General features: G+C 41.5%; 1 protein-coding gene across 9 annotated transcripts in view; it reads left to right on the plus strand.

The window, feature by feature from the left end:
* The window catches only part of Ae2 (anion exchange protein Ae2), a 33792-nt gene that overhangs the window by 5875 nt on the left and 10942 nt on the right, over positions 1 to 16975 (plus strand). For 4 of the 9 annotated variants that reach the window (XM_076529855.1, XM_076529857.1, XM_076529862.1 and 1 more), the window contains exon 1: positions 16204 to 16356. In XM_076529855.1, coding sequence (XP_076385970.1) covers positions 16255 to 16356 — 102 coding nt within the window. In that variant the 5' untranslated portion in view covers positions 16204 to 16254. Of the gene's footprint in view, positions 1 to 8545; positions 8605 to 8956; positions 9155 to 11786; positions 11925 to 16203; positions 16357 to 16975 lie in introns of those variants that run through there. The other 5 variants (XM_076529859.1, XM_076529861.1, XM_076529863.1 and 2 more) reach the window with 3 other exon arrangements.

Below are 16975 nucleotides of genomic sequence, written 5' to 3' on the forward strand. Positions count from 1 at the left end.
GTTCAAGGGCCATTTAAACATGTTTAAACATTCGGAATGCATAAAACGTACATATCGTCGTATTCGGGGAAGTCTATAGAATCTTTTGACGTAAACAGAATCTTAGTATCTTTTATAGTTACCTCACAAAAATGGTTCAAATTTTAAAAAATGTGTTTTTTTTTCAAACTCAAATTTCTCAAAAACTGCACGTGCTGGAGAAAAACGGGTTACAGATTCGTAATCAGCGCGAAAAAAAGCTATAAGAGTCACTGAACGAAATTAGAAACGTCGAAGAAAAGTTAAAATTTGTTGGACAGTGTTATCGGCAGTAATTCGTTTGATTCGGTTGCGTTTGCGTGGCCGATTGCAACAGGGAGAGTCTGTTTCAATGAGCTTAATTGAGTGGTTTAGCACGCGACATCTCGTCTCGGTGAATCATTGTAGCAAGTGTTCGGGAATCGTGTATCGATTCAGCAAGATTTTCTTCGATCAATGCTGAATGTGCTGGATCATTCCACTGATTCGCGACACAGATTCTATAAATATGGCTCGATTGGAATATAGACCGGTGTGAGTTTTAGTTTCATTGAGTAAATCTAGCATGACGATTCGTTTTAAAAAATTACTCGACTTTTCAACCAGTTTTCTTGGCACGAATAATAAAGTGAGCAGAAACAAATCGTCGCTACGGTTGATTGATAAGTGTTATTGTATGATCTCTCATGCGTTTAATAAGAACATGTATCAAACGCGATAACGACAGATTTATTGCACCGTGAAACATATTACGTTCATTGTTGTCGTAGCACATGGTGTGTACACAAATTCCATGATATATAATCAGGAAAACGTTTTCACGCTTGTTCGCTCGCGATAAACTCGCCGTTCAATGTACCCAGTGGCTGACATTGACTTCGCAACTATTTACACTTCTCTAATTACCATTTTTACGATCAATCGATTCTTCAATATCTTCTCTCAAAAGTCGTACCTAGAAATCCATAACGACGGAAAAGTACACGTTAAATGATCCGCTACCGTTACGTACTCCTAAAGTGATTTACATTCCTACTTCTTGCTATTCCATATCAATTTACAGCTTGATCATCGTGACTAAATTCCTGCGCCATATTTGGTCTTGGAAACAGCGAATAGGAGGTCATGGTCTGAACGAGGCCATTCGAAGAATATCCTTGTTTATATCTTGTCTTAGTTTTACTACCTCTTGTTTACTCGGGGCTTTTAATTAAAAAGACACCGAGAAATGCATGGTTAAAGGACCATGCTTCTAAAATTTACCTTGCGAGGATTATGCGCCGTAAAGCGATAATAATAATGCTAGAATGTTACATAGTGTACACAGGGATTTCTAAGAACCTAACTCAAAATCTCTACCTACGTAAAGTAATAAAACGTTTAGTGCAACCTCTGCCAAAACTTTGTTCATTTCCGAAAATTGCTGAAATCATAAATCAAGGAGATTTAAACCTCGATATTCCCTTGTATCGGTTTTAGGTCATTTTACAATATAAATTGTCTGTTCCATTAGTGCATTCGAAAACACCCCCAAGCCCTCATTTTGTTTCAAAATCAAATCTCAACAATCTATTTTCGTTCCAAACCCACGTTTTCCCGATATTCTATAATTTCTTACATCTACCCGTAGGTCCCGTACTTATGGCATTGAACACACCCTATTCCCAGGAGGCCCGGTAAACGATAGCCGCAGTAAATCACGGCCCTAAAAGTGTCAGGAACTCTATATTTAAAGTCCCAGAATAAATTCTAAAACAAGAGATTAAGAAGCACCGACGACGGATAGGCATGGCCGGGTGGTGCATAAGCTTGCATAGGCACGCATCAACGACGGTGTACGATGGTTGCTCTCGAGCCGGTAATCGACATTCTACTGGTCACAGTCACAGGTAGTCGATTCACCGACCAAGTAGAATGGCTGGTGTGTCTGGCAGAGTACTCTACCGGGGGGGAGGGGAGACGTTGCTCCCTGCTCACGATTGAACCTCACATTTCGTCGTTGCCGTCGCTGTCATTCGTGTCAGTCGGTCGACTAGGTGGTCTCTGCAAGGAACTTGCACGCTGGATTCGACACACTCGGCTCACCTTTGCAGAGTGTGATTGGTGGTGCGCAGGTCTGCCGGAACGGGATCATCGCTGAGCAAAAAGGGAAAGAGCAAAGGGAGACGCGCTCCTCTTCAGGTACGTAACTAGAGGATCGAGCCGCATCGGGACGTGTCTCCTTTTAATTCGTTGGATTCTCCGATGCTTGGATGTTCTCTTATTAATTCTCGTGTTAGTTCTGATATGACAGTTTTCTTCGCGTTTTGGTATTTTTGCGATGATCCTTCGATACGTCGACGTACACGATGGAATTGCTGCACCCCGATTCGCAGAACCCATAGAAATTCCATGGCTCCTACGTTTTAGTGGGCGGTAGACGTTCGTCACTCGAACGAATACTGTGTTTATTGCCTACTGTGTCAGCTAAGTTCCTTTGTAGGCTTCTATAATACAGTACGTAATCAGTTGCATCGCGCCGTACGGTCGAGTACAACGATGTCTTTGCTGGGAAAGGGGAGTTACAGGGTGACACGTTCTCCCACCCTGTGCGTGGTTCACTGCTGTTCCCAAGGGAATACGAGAGACAGTAATGTTACCGATGCAGACCGAGCTTTGCCGAGGATGCACGAACGATCGCCTTATCCTATATTAGCCCTTATCGGTGAAAGGCATCGTTGCGCGTGATTGTACCGGTGGTTGCGATGCATCATCTTCCATGATACGTTGTTTTCTGAAGCGACGTCCACATTAGCCAAGTTTGGCTCAGTCGAGCGTGTATATCGATCAAAGTTGCTTCGTCGAAGTGGAAACCTCTGATCGTTCGATCGGAAGTTGATCTTTTGTCTATCTTCGGTTGAACGACCTGTTAGCGTCAATGACGACTGCGAAGCGTAGCAGAATTTTTTTCGGAGTCTAAAATCGTAAAAGAGAACGTAAATAACCCTCTTGCTCGCAAAGTTACGATAGAATAGACTCGGTAGCGAGAGATGCTTGGTTCGCGAACGTAATCCGTGAAAAGAATAAGAAAACAAGCTTTCGCACTCGTTTGGTTTTACCGTCTAAATTAGTTACGTCAATTCCAGGGTCGATGATTGAAAACACACATTCTACACTCGTGCTTTTTAAAAAAAGCAGCCTCATAACATTTCTCTTTTCGTAAGGAAATATTTACGGTTGTCCGTCAATGGATCGAAGCTTGCACGTTGATGTAATATTATTATTATCGCGAAGTACAGCAAAAAAGAAAGGAGTAGCCTCTCACGGTTTACCTTCTGTTTATTGAAACTTGCCAACGTTACCTGGAAAGAGGTGTTTGTAAAACAGCGGAGAAAAAATGTCCATAGGTAAGTTTGTCGATTAAAAGTGTCTCCTTCGCGATCAATATTCCTGTCGTGCATATTTAAACGTCCATTTTAATTTCGATATTACCGCAATTTTAATACGGCCATCAAATTTGATTCCAGTTCTCTCAGCACTTTCGATCTGCTGTTCTTACACTTCTAATTCTAATTATATCTAGACTTCTCCTACGCCTCCCTTTATTTCCTCGAAACCGAATGCCTACGTTACATCCGAGGGTACATACGTAAATATCAATAATAATCTGACAATCAGTGATCCATGGTAGGAGTTCATGGGTAGCTTAAATAGACGGCAAGCATTACGGAAGGATCAGTATCGGTGCATTATGGACACGGTGATGAGACTCTTTTAGTGATATATTAGAGAAAGGAGAATTGTATACGAAATCCGGAAGAACGAAACGAAGAAATAATGGGGTGGTTGAACAGCGACAGGTGGGAATAAAGGTGTTCGCACAACATTCGATCGATGATAGCCTTAGCCATTTGTTAAGTTCGCAACGGAAGCATGCACGATCAACCGATTAACCCTGACCCAGCCAGCTCGTTATATTTCTGTCATCGTACCTGTCCCTTATTTCCTTTTTTCTGCCTATTCGCGTTTTCGATATTTTTACGATACGCTGACCTTTTACGTTTAATGTCGGATTTCGACATTATTTTATTATGATATAATAAATTATTTATCCCTTTGTAAGTAATGTTGAATTTACGATGCACCTTCTGTTTCGAACTAATAAATAAAATGAGAGCGATCGGTTGAATAATCGTTTTAAGAAACGTATTTGAAAGGATAAAAGGATTAAAGTAAGAGGTAATAAAGCAAAATAATAAAAATAAAAATATGCACGCATGAAATATCGATTTTATGCTTATACTCTGTAGACAGGTCTGCTGATTCAACGCACTTCCGATCAAATTTTGCTTGGAATTACTTTTCGTTCTTGTTTTTCTACCGTCATCTCCGTAGAACTCTGTTCTGTAACACGAAGAGATTCCGATCGATCCAGCTTCTCCGTACGAAGATTAAATATACAGTTTTTACGATACTCTTTCTCTGTATATAATTATGTTTTACGGTTGCTCAAGGCCCACTGAGTCACTCGCGAAGATATTGCCTGTCGGAAGAAGCAGAAATTTCGAGATACGACTCGATACAATGCGTAATTGCAAGAATGTTTACAAGATGAAACGCGCATGTGCTCGATCCTGGATCACGAGAACACGTCACATGACATTAATTAAACGGCACTGGTGACAAAGAATTGACGAAGCTCGGTCACGAGAATCGAGGGTGAAAAGCGCGAAAGATGCATCACGTGGTGGATATTTCACTCCGGCGTTAATATACGCGTTCATTCGGTTTAATAACAGAGTTGATCACGCCCATGCCGGACAGAGCTAATTGGACCAATTAACCCTTTCCTTCTGCCGGAGTTCGACCGTGCTAAAGAATATTTTTCAATAACAACAAATTATACCAATTAAATATTTAACTCGGTCCAGACCGAGAACTTAGTCATCTTCACCTTGAAACATTAAGTCGTACTATCGTGATTCGATGATATTAAACATACTTCTCTCGTGTCAATTTCAAGCTTAAGGTTCCACTAAAACGTGTACATAAAGTTCCATTGATATTTCCAATAAAAACTTGCCGATCTCGTTCAAACAACCATCAGCGAAGCTGTAAACTCGTTGATCTATTTCCCCCAGCAAAGATTTATCCGCGTTAAGAATAGCTTTTTCCCGCGTGGATTCTTAATTCAGAGGTTCGAGACGATTTTACAAGTCAGTATCATCCATTAGTCGATAGCCGATATCTGATTTTGTAAGAGGATTCGAGGGAATAAATCGTCGAAACAAAACGATTTCCAGACTGACTGGAGAGAAAGGAGCACACTCCGGTTTCTCCTCTAGCGTGTGTCTTTTGTAGCACAAGGTTATGCAAGCAGGGAGACCACGAGGTTTTCGTCCTGATTTTATAAATCATCGATATCTCTGCCTCGGCATCGTACAAACGCGCTCGTTCTTCCTGCCACGCTCGTCGACGCTTCGGGGGACATTTTCATTCTTTCTTGTTCTCCTCCTCTTCCCTATATGTCGATAGTAAACGGAGAAACGGGTTTCTTGCTTCTCGTCACGTTGAAATTTTCCATGGGAACTTCCATCGTAAAGTTCAAACCCCGTTGCAACATTTTCTGTTTCGATTTTCTTGCAATAACAAAAGCGTTTTGCAATTCAAATCTGACGAACTCGTTGCGAAGTAGATAACGATCCATCAAAACCGATGACACGTCGCTTTCAAAAGATTTATTTATTGATCAGCCACTCGCGATACGAATTTGTTCGCAAAAGGACGTGATTAATTCGTCATACAGACCGGTTCGTGTAATTTGTGGGAAGAATAATCCATCGAAATAATGCACGAAAGGACAGACGTTCGTGATGACGATGTCAGGTGGGACGATATCGTGTACAAGCTAAACACGGCGGGGAACTTGATTTCCATTCGAGGAAGGGTGCCTTTCTGTATAAAGGGTGTCCTTTCACAAATAATCTTTTCTGATACCTGGAAGTACGTAGAACAAGTAGATTTTATTTCAGGAAAGTTAAGGGTAGAAGAAACTCGTGCCAGAAGTTATCGAGTGTTTCCGAGTTAGTTCTGCAACGGATATGCTCCCTATCGAAATATCCAATTTATTCATAAGTGTTTTTTATTTCTTTTTGGAATATACGGAATTGATCTACGAAGTTTGAGGGTGCCATCTTGTAGAATATGCCGGTATCAGGATATAGACGCACACGGAATAGTAAGGTATTCGTAAATGATTCACGTCATGTATAATGTACGAATATGACCCAGTAAGGAACCGATGAATAAATAAATGCATATTACGTAACGACTGTCAGGTTTTATGGTTCAACCCCCGTTTGAAATATGCAAACGTGTCGAAACGAACGATTCGAATGCCTCGATGGTCTTCGTTTCGCAAATTTCCGAACAATCGATCATCGCATAACCGCGAAATTCGTGTCTGTTCGAATCGTTTTTGATAATCACGAGCAATTTAACTGTTCGAAATGTACAAAACAGTACAATTATAGGCAACTGTCTAGAAATATCTTTGACAAAGGAGAACAATTTTGCGAAAGAACAAAAGGAACGTGTTGCAATTGTTCCAGCGATATCAAATTAAGGACGTAACAGCGTGTACGATGAAAAACAGACGTGGAAACCTCGTACGAGAACCTTATCAAACCGTAACGCAGAAGAAGCTATTGATGCTATAACAAAGGGAAGAAAAACGAAGACAATTTGACGTAACAGATGCGACGACAAAAGGTGTTGTCCCTCGTTTCGTTAAACAGCCACAAATAGTCGTCGCTCTCATGTGATCTTTCGTTGCATCACCACCCGAATATCTGACACTTGTTCCTAAATGCGAGTTCGCCGCGAAATAAATATCGATAGTTTGTTTTTCGCTGCCGGTGTTAACACTTTGGTTATGTGTTTCGTGGAGTACATTCTCTCAAAGTACAGTTCATAGATCGACAGAGCTTTGGTAGGATGTGTCGTGTGACTCGTTGAAGGTAAAATTATTTACTTTTAAATTGTAATTCGAGTAAATTAAATAGTTAAACGTTGAGTGTAACAAGATCTAATAATTGAAAGAAGATGGAGAAGTGACGCAGTTGAATAATTTATACCGAAGCGTTAATTAATCTTCTATTATAGAACATGGTGTCAGTTTCTCTTGGAAGAATATCTTGAAAGAATAACAGTCGAGAAGATTACCGTCGTCTGTCATCTGTGTACGCGGCAGTCGAATTGCTCGAATACTATTTTACTTTTCATTGGTTTCTCTCTTAATACTCGACGAGACATCGTGAATGGATACGAATGATTCATTTTCCAGGTTGGCGAGCGAAAATTGTTCTACTGTCGATTACGTTATCGTAATCCTTTCTCTCGAAAGGCCGTGCTTCGGGAATATTAAGCTCGATTCACACCACGTGGCTACAAATTCTTCGTTTCTACGGGCAGCTTTCAATTTACCGCTTTCGAACTTAGCGTTCCATCACTGTAACGAAAAATTGGAGCAAGCAATAAGAAAGACTGCTTCCCATTCACCGGGCCTTTATTGCTTCGCAAGATTTATTTCCTCCGGAGTAATAGATTACGCAAATTAGAATACTCGAAGAAGAATGGTAGAATTGAATCTTCATTACGGAGTGTTTGTGAGTCAGTGTTTCTTCATACGGGTGCAGCGAAGGCTCTTGATTAAAACAGAGGGTTTCTCTTCTCGATTTTTAGAATAATCCAGCATGCGTGTAAAGTGGTTCAGCTTTTCGGTGGAAATTTAGGAAGAGCTCAATTTAACTTAATTACAGTTTTTGTCACAGGAAACTCTGTTACGTAGAAGGATAGAAATGGGAGCCGTTCGCCACTTTGTAGAAAACTCGGGAATACTCGATAAATGTCACGTGGCCAGGTATGGCGCAAACAATTGAAGGGGCGACAGAAAATCGTCAGGTATTTCGTTACGTCATTCCATTTGATCCGAACGCGTAATTAGAGGCGAACGAGAAGACCAACGGCGCGTTAATCCTCGTATTTCAATTATACGATCCTGCAAGTGTTCGTACAAGAATGCAGATTACTCGAGGAAATTTCGTTTGTAGGTTCATTAGGCGCTTCGTAAACGAGACGATTAGTACACACTGTTATTCTTCACGGCGAAATATGCGAACATAAATCAAGTTTGATTTTAGATAGGAAAATGTGCGACCGTCAGTGTTAATATATTCCTGCTACCGATAAACTAAATCATTTCGCTTTGCTTGTTGACGATAAACTAAATCATTTTGGACACTTGGTTAAAATGTTCGAAATGTTCTAAAAATTTCCTGATAATCACAGGCGTGTCGAATGTACAATTTTAACTCTTTCCTAAAGCAATTCAATCTTCGAGGTAATGAAAAATGGGAGACTCGGAGAAATACGTGACAGAACAATCGACAACAGTCGCGTGTCCATTATATTTCGTTGTTTATGCAGCAAACGTTACGCTGACTTTATCAACTTCTATTAGCATGGGTCCGAACGAATGTCGCGTTGTTAGTAACGTTAGTAACCACGGACGAAGTCGGTCGATCATCGTCGTCGACTCTTTTCTTGGTACCACATTGTCGAAAGATCTTTCTTACTTCAAACGCTACCGAGCCTGCTTCATTTTAACCTCTTAATTTTCGAGTCTTTGTGAAAAGTGTTATTCGAAATTTCTCGATTACTTGTAAATTCTGAAAGTTTTTCTAAATTCTCGAATCCGAGTGGATCTGCAGTATCTCGTTCGCGTATACCTCGCGAAGGCTAGATCTGTCGAGTCATAGTCAGCGCGAGTTGTAAGCAACGTGTCAGACCACGCATGGAAACTGTGGAATATTATAAGAAATGTCGTGGCTTACTTTCTTTGCGTACACCGTCATTTTTCGTAGAAGAGTCTTTAAAGGAATTCGGTGTTGTTTTACAGCTAGCAGAACGGAGCTGCCATCTCAGCGACTCCTCCACATGTGGACATCGCCGTCCCGACTCAGGATCGGCCGGGCACCCAGGAAAAAGATAACACCTTAGAGCAGATAGCTGCTTCCCCTGCAGCTACCGCGACCGGTGAACGATGGAGAACACCAGGAGGAAACTGTCCTTCCTCGGCTTCGGCAAGAGGGTATCGGTAAGTGATCGATCACCGATTTCCTCAAAACGTTTCAAATTAAAATCGTTCAAATTATGTATCGATTTGCAAACAGAATGCACGTTTTCCTTGCAGTCTCAATCTATACGGAAACGTTCTTATAGCAAGTGTTTATTGGAACTTAAATTAATCGATTGATCGTTGACATCAATGAATCGAAATACAACTCGCCGTGACATGCGCGGCCCGTTAAACGAACACGATCTAATTACGAAGACAAATTTAGTGCTCCAGAAAAAACATCGTGCTTCCATTAAAATCAACTGAAATTCGATGACGTCAAAGTGTCAAACCGGATTAGCTTCTTTTTACGTAATATTTGCGGTCGCCTGCTTTCGGTAGTGCCATTCTTTGCCTTATTTATTACGATTCGTGAATATTGAACGCTAAATTCGTATTTGCTCGCGACGATGTTAAAAATGGGACATTATTTGAAATCGCGTCAGGTACGACAAACGGTAGTTGTACACCGAGTTCGGATGATAAAATTTAAGCGGAGCGAGGTTGGAAAGAAAAGAGCCTAATTTCGGACAATTTCGTAGCATGAACGGAACAGACGATGATTCAAAGACGATTATGAAAAGCACGTGGGTTGAAATGACAAACGTCTGAAACACGTTTCAGACGATGATCGAGCATTCCCAACGTGACGAGTTTAATTAATTCTCCACGCACAATGACCGCGTAGGATCGCGGGAAGCTAATTGCGAGCTGTGTTCGTAATCCGATACCGTAAAATAATCATTGCAGCTGACTGACATTTGCATACGTTCGCTTTCGATTCTGTTCGTTCTATCGTGCGTTGCTCTTTTATCGTGTATTCTCTCCACGTGTGATAATATTGCAAGGATTATATCTCGATGTTTCTTGGAGATTGCTAACATGTCCGGTACTGCGTAGCTTTCATTGATGAGTTATAGAAGCATCTTGTTAGGTGTCGTTCCCGCTGCGCGCTTCATGTTAAATGGTTTATTGACCTACGACCGTCAGCAATCAGACCAATCCCGAGCTTGTCCCGCTTTTTGAACCCGCACGAGAGTTAAGCGTACCGCACCCTGCTGAAATGATAATCCCTCGCGTGTATACCTCCTCTTTAACTCCCTTTTGTGCCTTCTATTTCAGATTACGAGCAGTTTACGAATCGGCAATACAATTCGGTCGGGAATAAGCGTTTCGTGCCGATAAGCGGTCGAAATTGCAGGAAATTGGAGGAAAATTGGTCAAATTGCTGACGAAGGAACTTACCGTCCTTGCTCTTTTATGTTAAATCGCTTGCCAAGCTTCTCAATTTCTTTTATTAGTTTTCGTGTTCTCCTCGCGAATGACATTCGGTAATTATCGCTGACCTGAAATTATTTTTCTTCTACCAACACGAGGGTCACGCTGAAAGTTTTGAGAAACCCGTCATACATAATTGGATATCGTAACGCCATCTGTCGAACGTTTTCGGTACAATCAGAGATTGTCTTCCTTTATTCGATTACGATTCGTGTATCTCTGGCGTGCATTCTCGAAACTTTCTGCGTGATAGCACGACGATTAAAATACTAATTACAGAATTTGAAATGTTAGACTTTTTAAAATACAAGCGCGCGAATAATTTTATAGAACGTTCATGTTTCAAAGGGTTAATCGAATATTCGAGGAAGGCGCTTTGCATGCACTCCGTTGTTTCATACAAGCTGTAAAGCGAGCCGGTAAAAGATGATCCATCGTCGCCTTTGTTTACGTGTTGACACACGACGCGTTGACTTTGGAATTTCTGGCAGAATTCCATCGAACAATCGATACTCGTGAACCGAGAAGGCTCGTGCCAGCAGGCGTTTGACACTCGATAACAACGATTTAAATCGCATCGATCGTTGAATTATTAACAGCGAACTTTTTCCAACATCCGATGAAAATTCTGTCGTTCGTTTATTCACGAATACGTGCCATCCTATTGAATCGACGATGATCGAAAACGGTATGCCATCAAAAAGGATTAACGCGGAAGGGAATGAACGCCTCCTCGTTTTTTCAACGATTCCCTCGAATCGCCGTAATAACTTCGGAAGTCGCCTTCGATGAAAGTTCAGAATTGGATTCGGAGCTGGTTCCAAGCGAACTTTCATTACCTGGATTGTAATATATCACTTCAGATCCTCTCACGATGAAAAAACCCAGAGTTCATTTTCAGTTCCAAATAGATTATGTTTGCGCTTCTATCAAAACCATTTGTTATACTACGCTATCTCGATGCCTGTACAATTTTGTTACGTGATAATATACATCGTTGATTGAAACAGACAGCGAGGATAATTTGCGCAGTTGTTAGAAGTCTTCTCAGAAAAGATCACAGAAAAAATGCTCCAAAGAACCATACATTTGTCACGCATGTAACTATTTTTTAACATTAATTCTTCCACGTAAAACTACTAGTACAGAGTGCCAACAGTGCCTCCGAATATTAAGCGATGATCTTATCCTGACGCACCAGGTGCGTCGACCGTTCGAACCGCGGTAAATCAAGTTTCTTCGCACATTGCAATGCATCGATGCCGTGGAACACTTACGCAAGGCCGGAAGCCTTAAATTCGATTACAAGAGACCGGTGTCAATCGTGGCCAGCAGTATCATAAAAGTTGATTACGCGACAACATTCCTCGAAAAAAAAGGTGGGGCCAGCCACTTTATGGGAGTATGCTGCTGTGCATCAGTGTGCCGGAGAAGCATCCGTTCTATGATAACCAAACCTGCATCCGTGAAGGTGACTATTCTTTTCTTTTCTCTAATCCCTCTATTTCATTCTATCTCGCTCTTCTATACTCGGCTCAGCTAAGCGATTTATCGTGCTTCCATGTTTAACTCGTTCGAGGCCATGGTAACTGTAAGATTATTTTTGTGTATTTACTTCTCCGTTTATGCGTAGATTTTGTTAATCGATTTTAGTTTTATATATTTTTTTATGGGACGCACATGGTGCGTCAGTGTGCAACGTAGTGCGTCGTACGTATTCCATACATTGTAATTAGTATATGCACTTTAAGTTCACTTTGATCTCTGTGTAGATCTTTCTTCTCTTAAATCCAGAATCAATTATTTTATGACTCCCTTTTCGACCATAAACGAACCCATCAGATAAGTTATTTGAATCCACAGCCAAATCTCCGAGGCAGAGGGGTTCTTAAGACACCCTTTGAACGCGTGTATCATTTTAAAAATAGAAGAACGCTCGTGTCTCCCATCGAGTAACAAATAACAAAACACAGCATCGATTTTCATCCAGCTTTTCGTTGCCGGGGATAGACGAGACGAGGAAAGAGGGTGATAGGGTTAGCAGAGGGGTTCTCTGTGGTTCAGGTTCAAGGTCGTAGCAGCAGGAAGCGAGGCACATGTACGTGCAAACGTACACATTGCCATTCCGCGAACCCGGTCGATGGTGCAAGTGCTCCCTCTTCGTCCATCTTGTTGGTCTTCCTTTTCCGTTCTACGACGATGCAGCGCCACCTCGATCGCTTCGCCACCCCTTTCACGGCATCTACTGTTCTCTCTTTGTTGCTTATTTCGGGGTCAAGGGATAAAACGGAATTTCTTCTTTCACAAAATTCCACAAACGTTCAATCAAACCGCGATGCCTATTATTCCTGTCGTCTTTATTTCGCTCTTTGACCGAGTCGTAATCTTTGTGTATTCTTCGTACAAGAGTACATACTACATAATAGAAAAATTAAAAGCAAACATAGCCTTTACTTGTTTCAATATCGTGTAAGAAGGTAAAATCCCGCTTATACCAGAATGTACTTTGGATTTTGCTACGGCTTCGTCACGCCTTAAGCTAGCACATTAAAAAGGGATAATAAGAGGTACACGTTCTTTTCAAGTGCACCGATAGCTTATCGAGAGAAAATTAATAAAGTCGCGCTTTGACCTACTCGTCGAATGATCTTGGCTTAACTTTCTATACAATATTTAATCCTCCGCTCTCCATATATAGATCCCTTTAGTCTCGAAATTTTTTGATACAGCTCGTATTACGCAAAAGAATAAATAAAAGTAAATCGATGCATTTCACGGATGGAAATAAAACGATTATTTATTTAGGAATGACACGAGAATTGTTACACGACTTCAATTTAAATACCTCGTGATGTATTAATCAATCGTTTCCATGATTGTCGATATTGTCATTCGATAACGTCCGAAAATAAAGTTAACCTTTTGGGCGGAGCTTTGATCGGTTATAATTCATATCGTGATGCCTATCGACTTCATAATTCACCAGTCGACAGCTGTACGCGATTGTTGCGATCCATTAATAATGCATCCGGTGAGTTTGATTAAACCATTGCTAATACTTGTTACGGGATTCATTGTTGGTGGCCTGCCTTTAAAATTATACAGAAAATATTTCCGATATTTATAACTTATTTTTATGAGAAATTTTTTCTACACATTTTTCTGTTAATTGCAAAATTGCAGTTAGAACTGAGTTACTCATTTTGATACGATGCTGACTTTGCTGCGTTAAGTAATTATAATTTAATATCTTTTTCTAAGATTTAAAACACTGGTGTTCTAAGCGTGTCATATCTTAAATACTGGGCAGTCAAAAGAATAAATTTATAATAAATATCTTATTTTTTCTTCGTTACAAAGTTTCCAAATACCTTTTCTCAGCGTCGTTGCTAAAGGCCAGAGCCAGCTTGATGGTTAAAGGCAAAACACGTGTATCAAAGTTATGTCCGCGTCCCTCATGCGCAAATAAAGCGATGGAGAAGCTAGTGATAAGGAAAATCAAATGGGCATTGCCGATCGATAGTGTTCCGATGTGACCTAGGCCTCTTCGAAGTTACACTAGGCTGGGTATATTCTACAGCCGAGTTTTCCCTCGGCCTGGTTGGTGAAGCTCCACGACACCTTCCTCCGTCGTTCCTTTTTTCATCTTTATCCCTCTCGCGACTTCCGCCTTCTTGTCTACTTTCATCCTTAGAGCGCCCTAGAGAGAGCCCCTCCACGAACGAAGATTTCACGGCCGACTGACACTTGTTGCATCCACATCATCGACCAGTGGACAGCTATTCTTTGATACAGAGCTTGTTATTTCTGGATCTACCCGAGTTAACTACACGAACGTTTTTTCACTCCCAGCGAATGCTGGCTTTTGCGTTTGCACTTTCGAAATCGTTTAGACAGCTATAATTACGCAATTTGTAAAAGCGAGATTAGTAAATATTTTTTAGAATTAGTTCTACACCTAAGGTGTAATAATTGTTCGCGTTATCAGGCGCGCACGCCGCAGCATAATTATTTGCGATACCGACGTACTCGTTCCTATTTTGCGGCGTAAGGTCGGGTCGATGGGACGGTGACCGTATGGAAACATCTAAGATTAGTGGCTTGGAAATCCAAGTACGCGTAACGCATTGCTAATCGATCGAGCTCCTCTTACGTTCTTAGACTCTTTATCGCTGTTGATCATTCGATATCATGTCGCGGTTTATCGCTCGGCACAGCGATGGACCCTTTTCGAATCGACGTTAAAACATTGATTAAATGGTCCAGTTTAAACAGCAACTTAAAAATATTAATTAAAATGTTAAATGACTTCTTTTGAAGTTATTATTTCTCTACTAATAATTTCCACTATTGTCAATTTCACTATGTTTATACATCACATAAGCACTATTATAGAATTAATTAAATAATGCTTCTTTTAAATTATTGTATTAAATCGAGAGGCGCCTAAGAGGCAAAGGGTTGATTCAAAGGAAGGTGCGGTATTCGCACTCGCCACCAGATGGACATTCGTATCTACACATAAAGTAGTACCTATAAAGTGCATGTATTTCCTCGCAAGTCTCCAGACGCACATATAGGACATCAGTCATACCGTGTTTGACGATTCGCCGGATTCATCCCCGTGGGAGATCACTCACCGTGGACGGTTGACTTTTCCACTCGGTTGCGTCAACGTGTTGGTAAAAAGATATCAGGATACTATGATATACAGGCATTTTGAATTTTTTATATGGAATATGCATGCGTGGCCTCGTGGGTATAACGAGGAGAAAAGCGGAGTATGAATTGTAACAATTGCTCGGACAACCTTGTATGAGTATCCTCTGACCTAATTAATTATTCTGCGTCCAACAATAAGACATAAACCGCCAGGCAGCCTTGCTGACGGGTTCACCAGTAAACCAAGGACGTAATGCTCGTCCTCCCTTCTTCTCCATCCCTCTTCCGTAACGCAACCTCCATAAAGATGATTCGATTGGATGGAAGCAGTTCTCGGTGCCCCCTTTTCTGCCCCGTTGTACGCATAACTTGATCTATTTCGTCGCGACTGTTATTCTCCGTCGCATAAAACCGTATATCTTTCCGAGGTATAATTTTGCAATCGACAGTGCATTACGTTACGTATTGCCGGTTCAACGAACGTGGTAAGTTCCTGCGAAGACAAACAGAAAGAACGGTCCAAAGGGAATGATAAAAAGATACTCGACCGAATAAAACTTTGCAGGTAGGTCACACCGGAGGAATATTACACGACCATTTGAACGGAAATTAATAATGCATAAAAATGTTGAATAAAAGATTACGCGCGTCGCGATCGAAGGATCGAATCCCGAATATCAGAAAATTAAGTATTAAGTTCCTGCGCATGCAGCCGAACATGTTCCCAACATTTCCCACTTCCCTATTGACCTATTTCCAAAGTTTTTACCGAAATGGTTGCGTAACGGCGCAAAACGTTGAAAGGCTTATTAACCGACCCGAGACGGAGTCGTTACTCGGAGGGGTTAAAAAAACAAACAAGGAAGCGATTATCTGTGCAGTGTCACGAGATCAGCTAGTAGAAAGAGGGTAACCTTTCGAAGGATCCGTCTGCTGGCGACGTATGGGGTTGATATCGACCGGTCGAGGCTTCTCTTCACCCTCCAACCCCTACGTCAGAGCTACCCCTTCCACGAGCGGTCCGCACCTCTCTGTCTGTCGACCGGGTGGCAGCGCAACCCTCTCCATCAGTTTGGGTTTTCGAGCTGCTAGCACGAGCCAACCGACCGGTCCGGGTTGTCACTTCGGCCCGGGATGCCATGCCCGAGGCCGCCGCAAACTCCTCCGGGAAGTCGTTCCTTCAACGGGCGTCGGGCAAGGTTCTACGCTGGTTACGTCGCTCCTTGCGAACGAACCACCAGGTGACACGATATTACTCTTCACGCACCGTGTCACGCAGTGTCTCCTCTACTTTCTTGCGATAAACGAGTTTTCACCTGGTGATAATCGCCCCTCGTTCCGTATTTTCTGCCCTAAGGAATAACTGGATTTTATGGGATAAATACAGGTTCTGTATCGGTGCAATTCGTTCTTTCGGATCTTTTCTCCTTTTCTTACACTTTTCCATTCTGTGCTTCGGTTAGGTGATCCTTTTGAAGATTCGGTGCTCTTCATACATTTCTATTCTTCTCGATTCTTAATATTTCTATGGAAAACTGTGCTTTAAGATAAGTGGTGCGGCAGGAGAGTTTCTAAGGTTGGTGCAGTGGATTTCTCTCGAGTTTCAGATAAATCTTGGTGCATTGATTCTTTCGCGCTCTTGATCATTTGAACGTAAATACGCGTTACGCTTCGGTATACGAGACTGTGATGGACTCTTTACGTTTGTACGAGTGTAGGCACAAGTGTTGGTGCAGCTGATTCTTTGAACTTTAACATTTTGTAAAATGCGTGTAGATTCAGTTCAAATCAATTTACTGGACCTTTTTGAATCCTGTATCTTTCGATTATTTGAACTGACAGAATTTATGATACAACTGC

The sequence above is a fragment of the Megachile rotundata genome, chromosome 3 (genome assembly GCF_050947335.1).
Source record: "Megachile rotundata isolate GNS110a chromosome 3, iyMegRotu1, whole genome shotgun sequence".
NCBI classification, from domain to species: domain Eukaryota; kingdom Metazoa; phylum Arthropoda; class Insecta; order Hymenoptera; family Megachilidae; genus Megachile; species Megachile rotundata.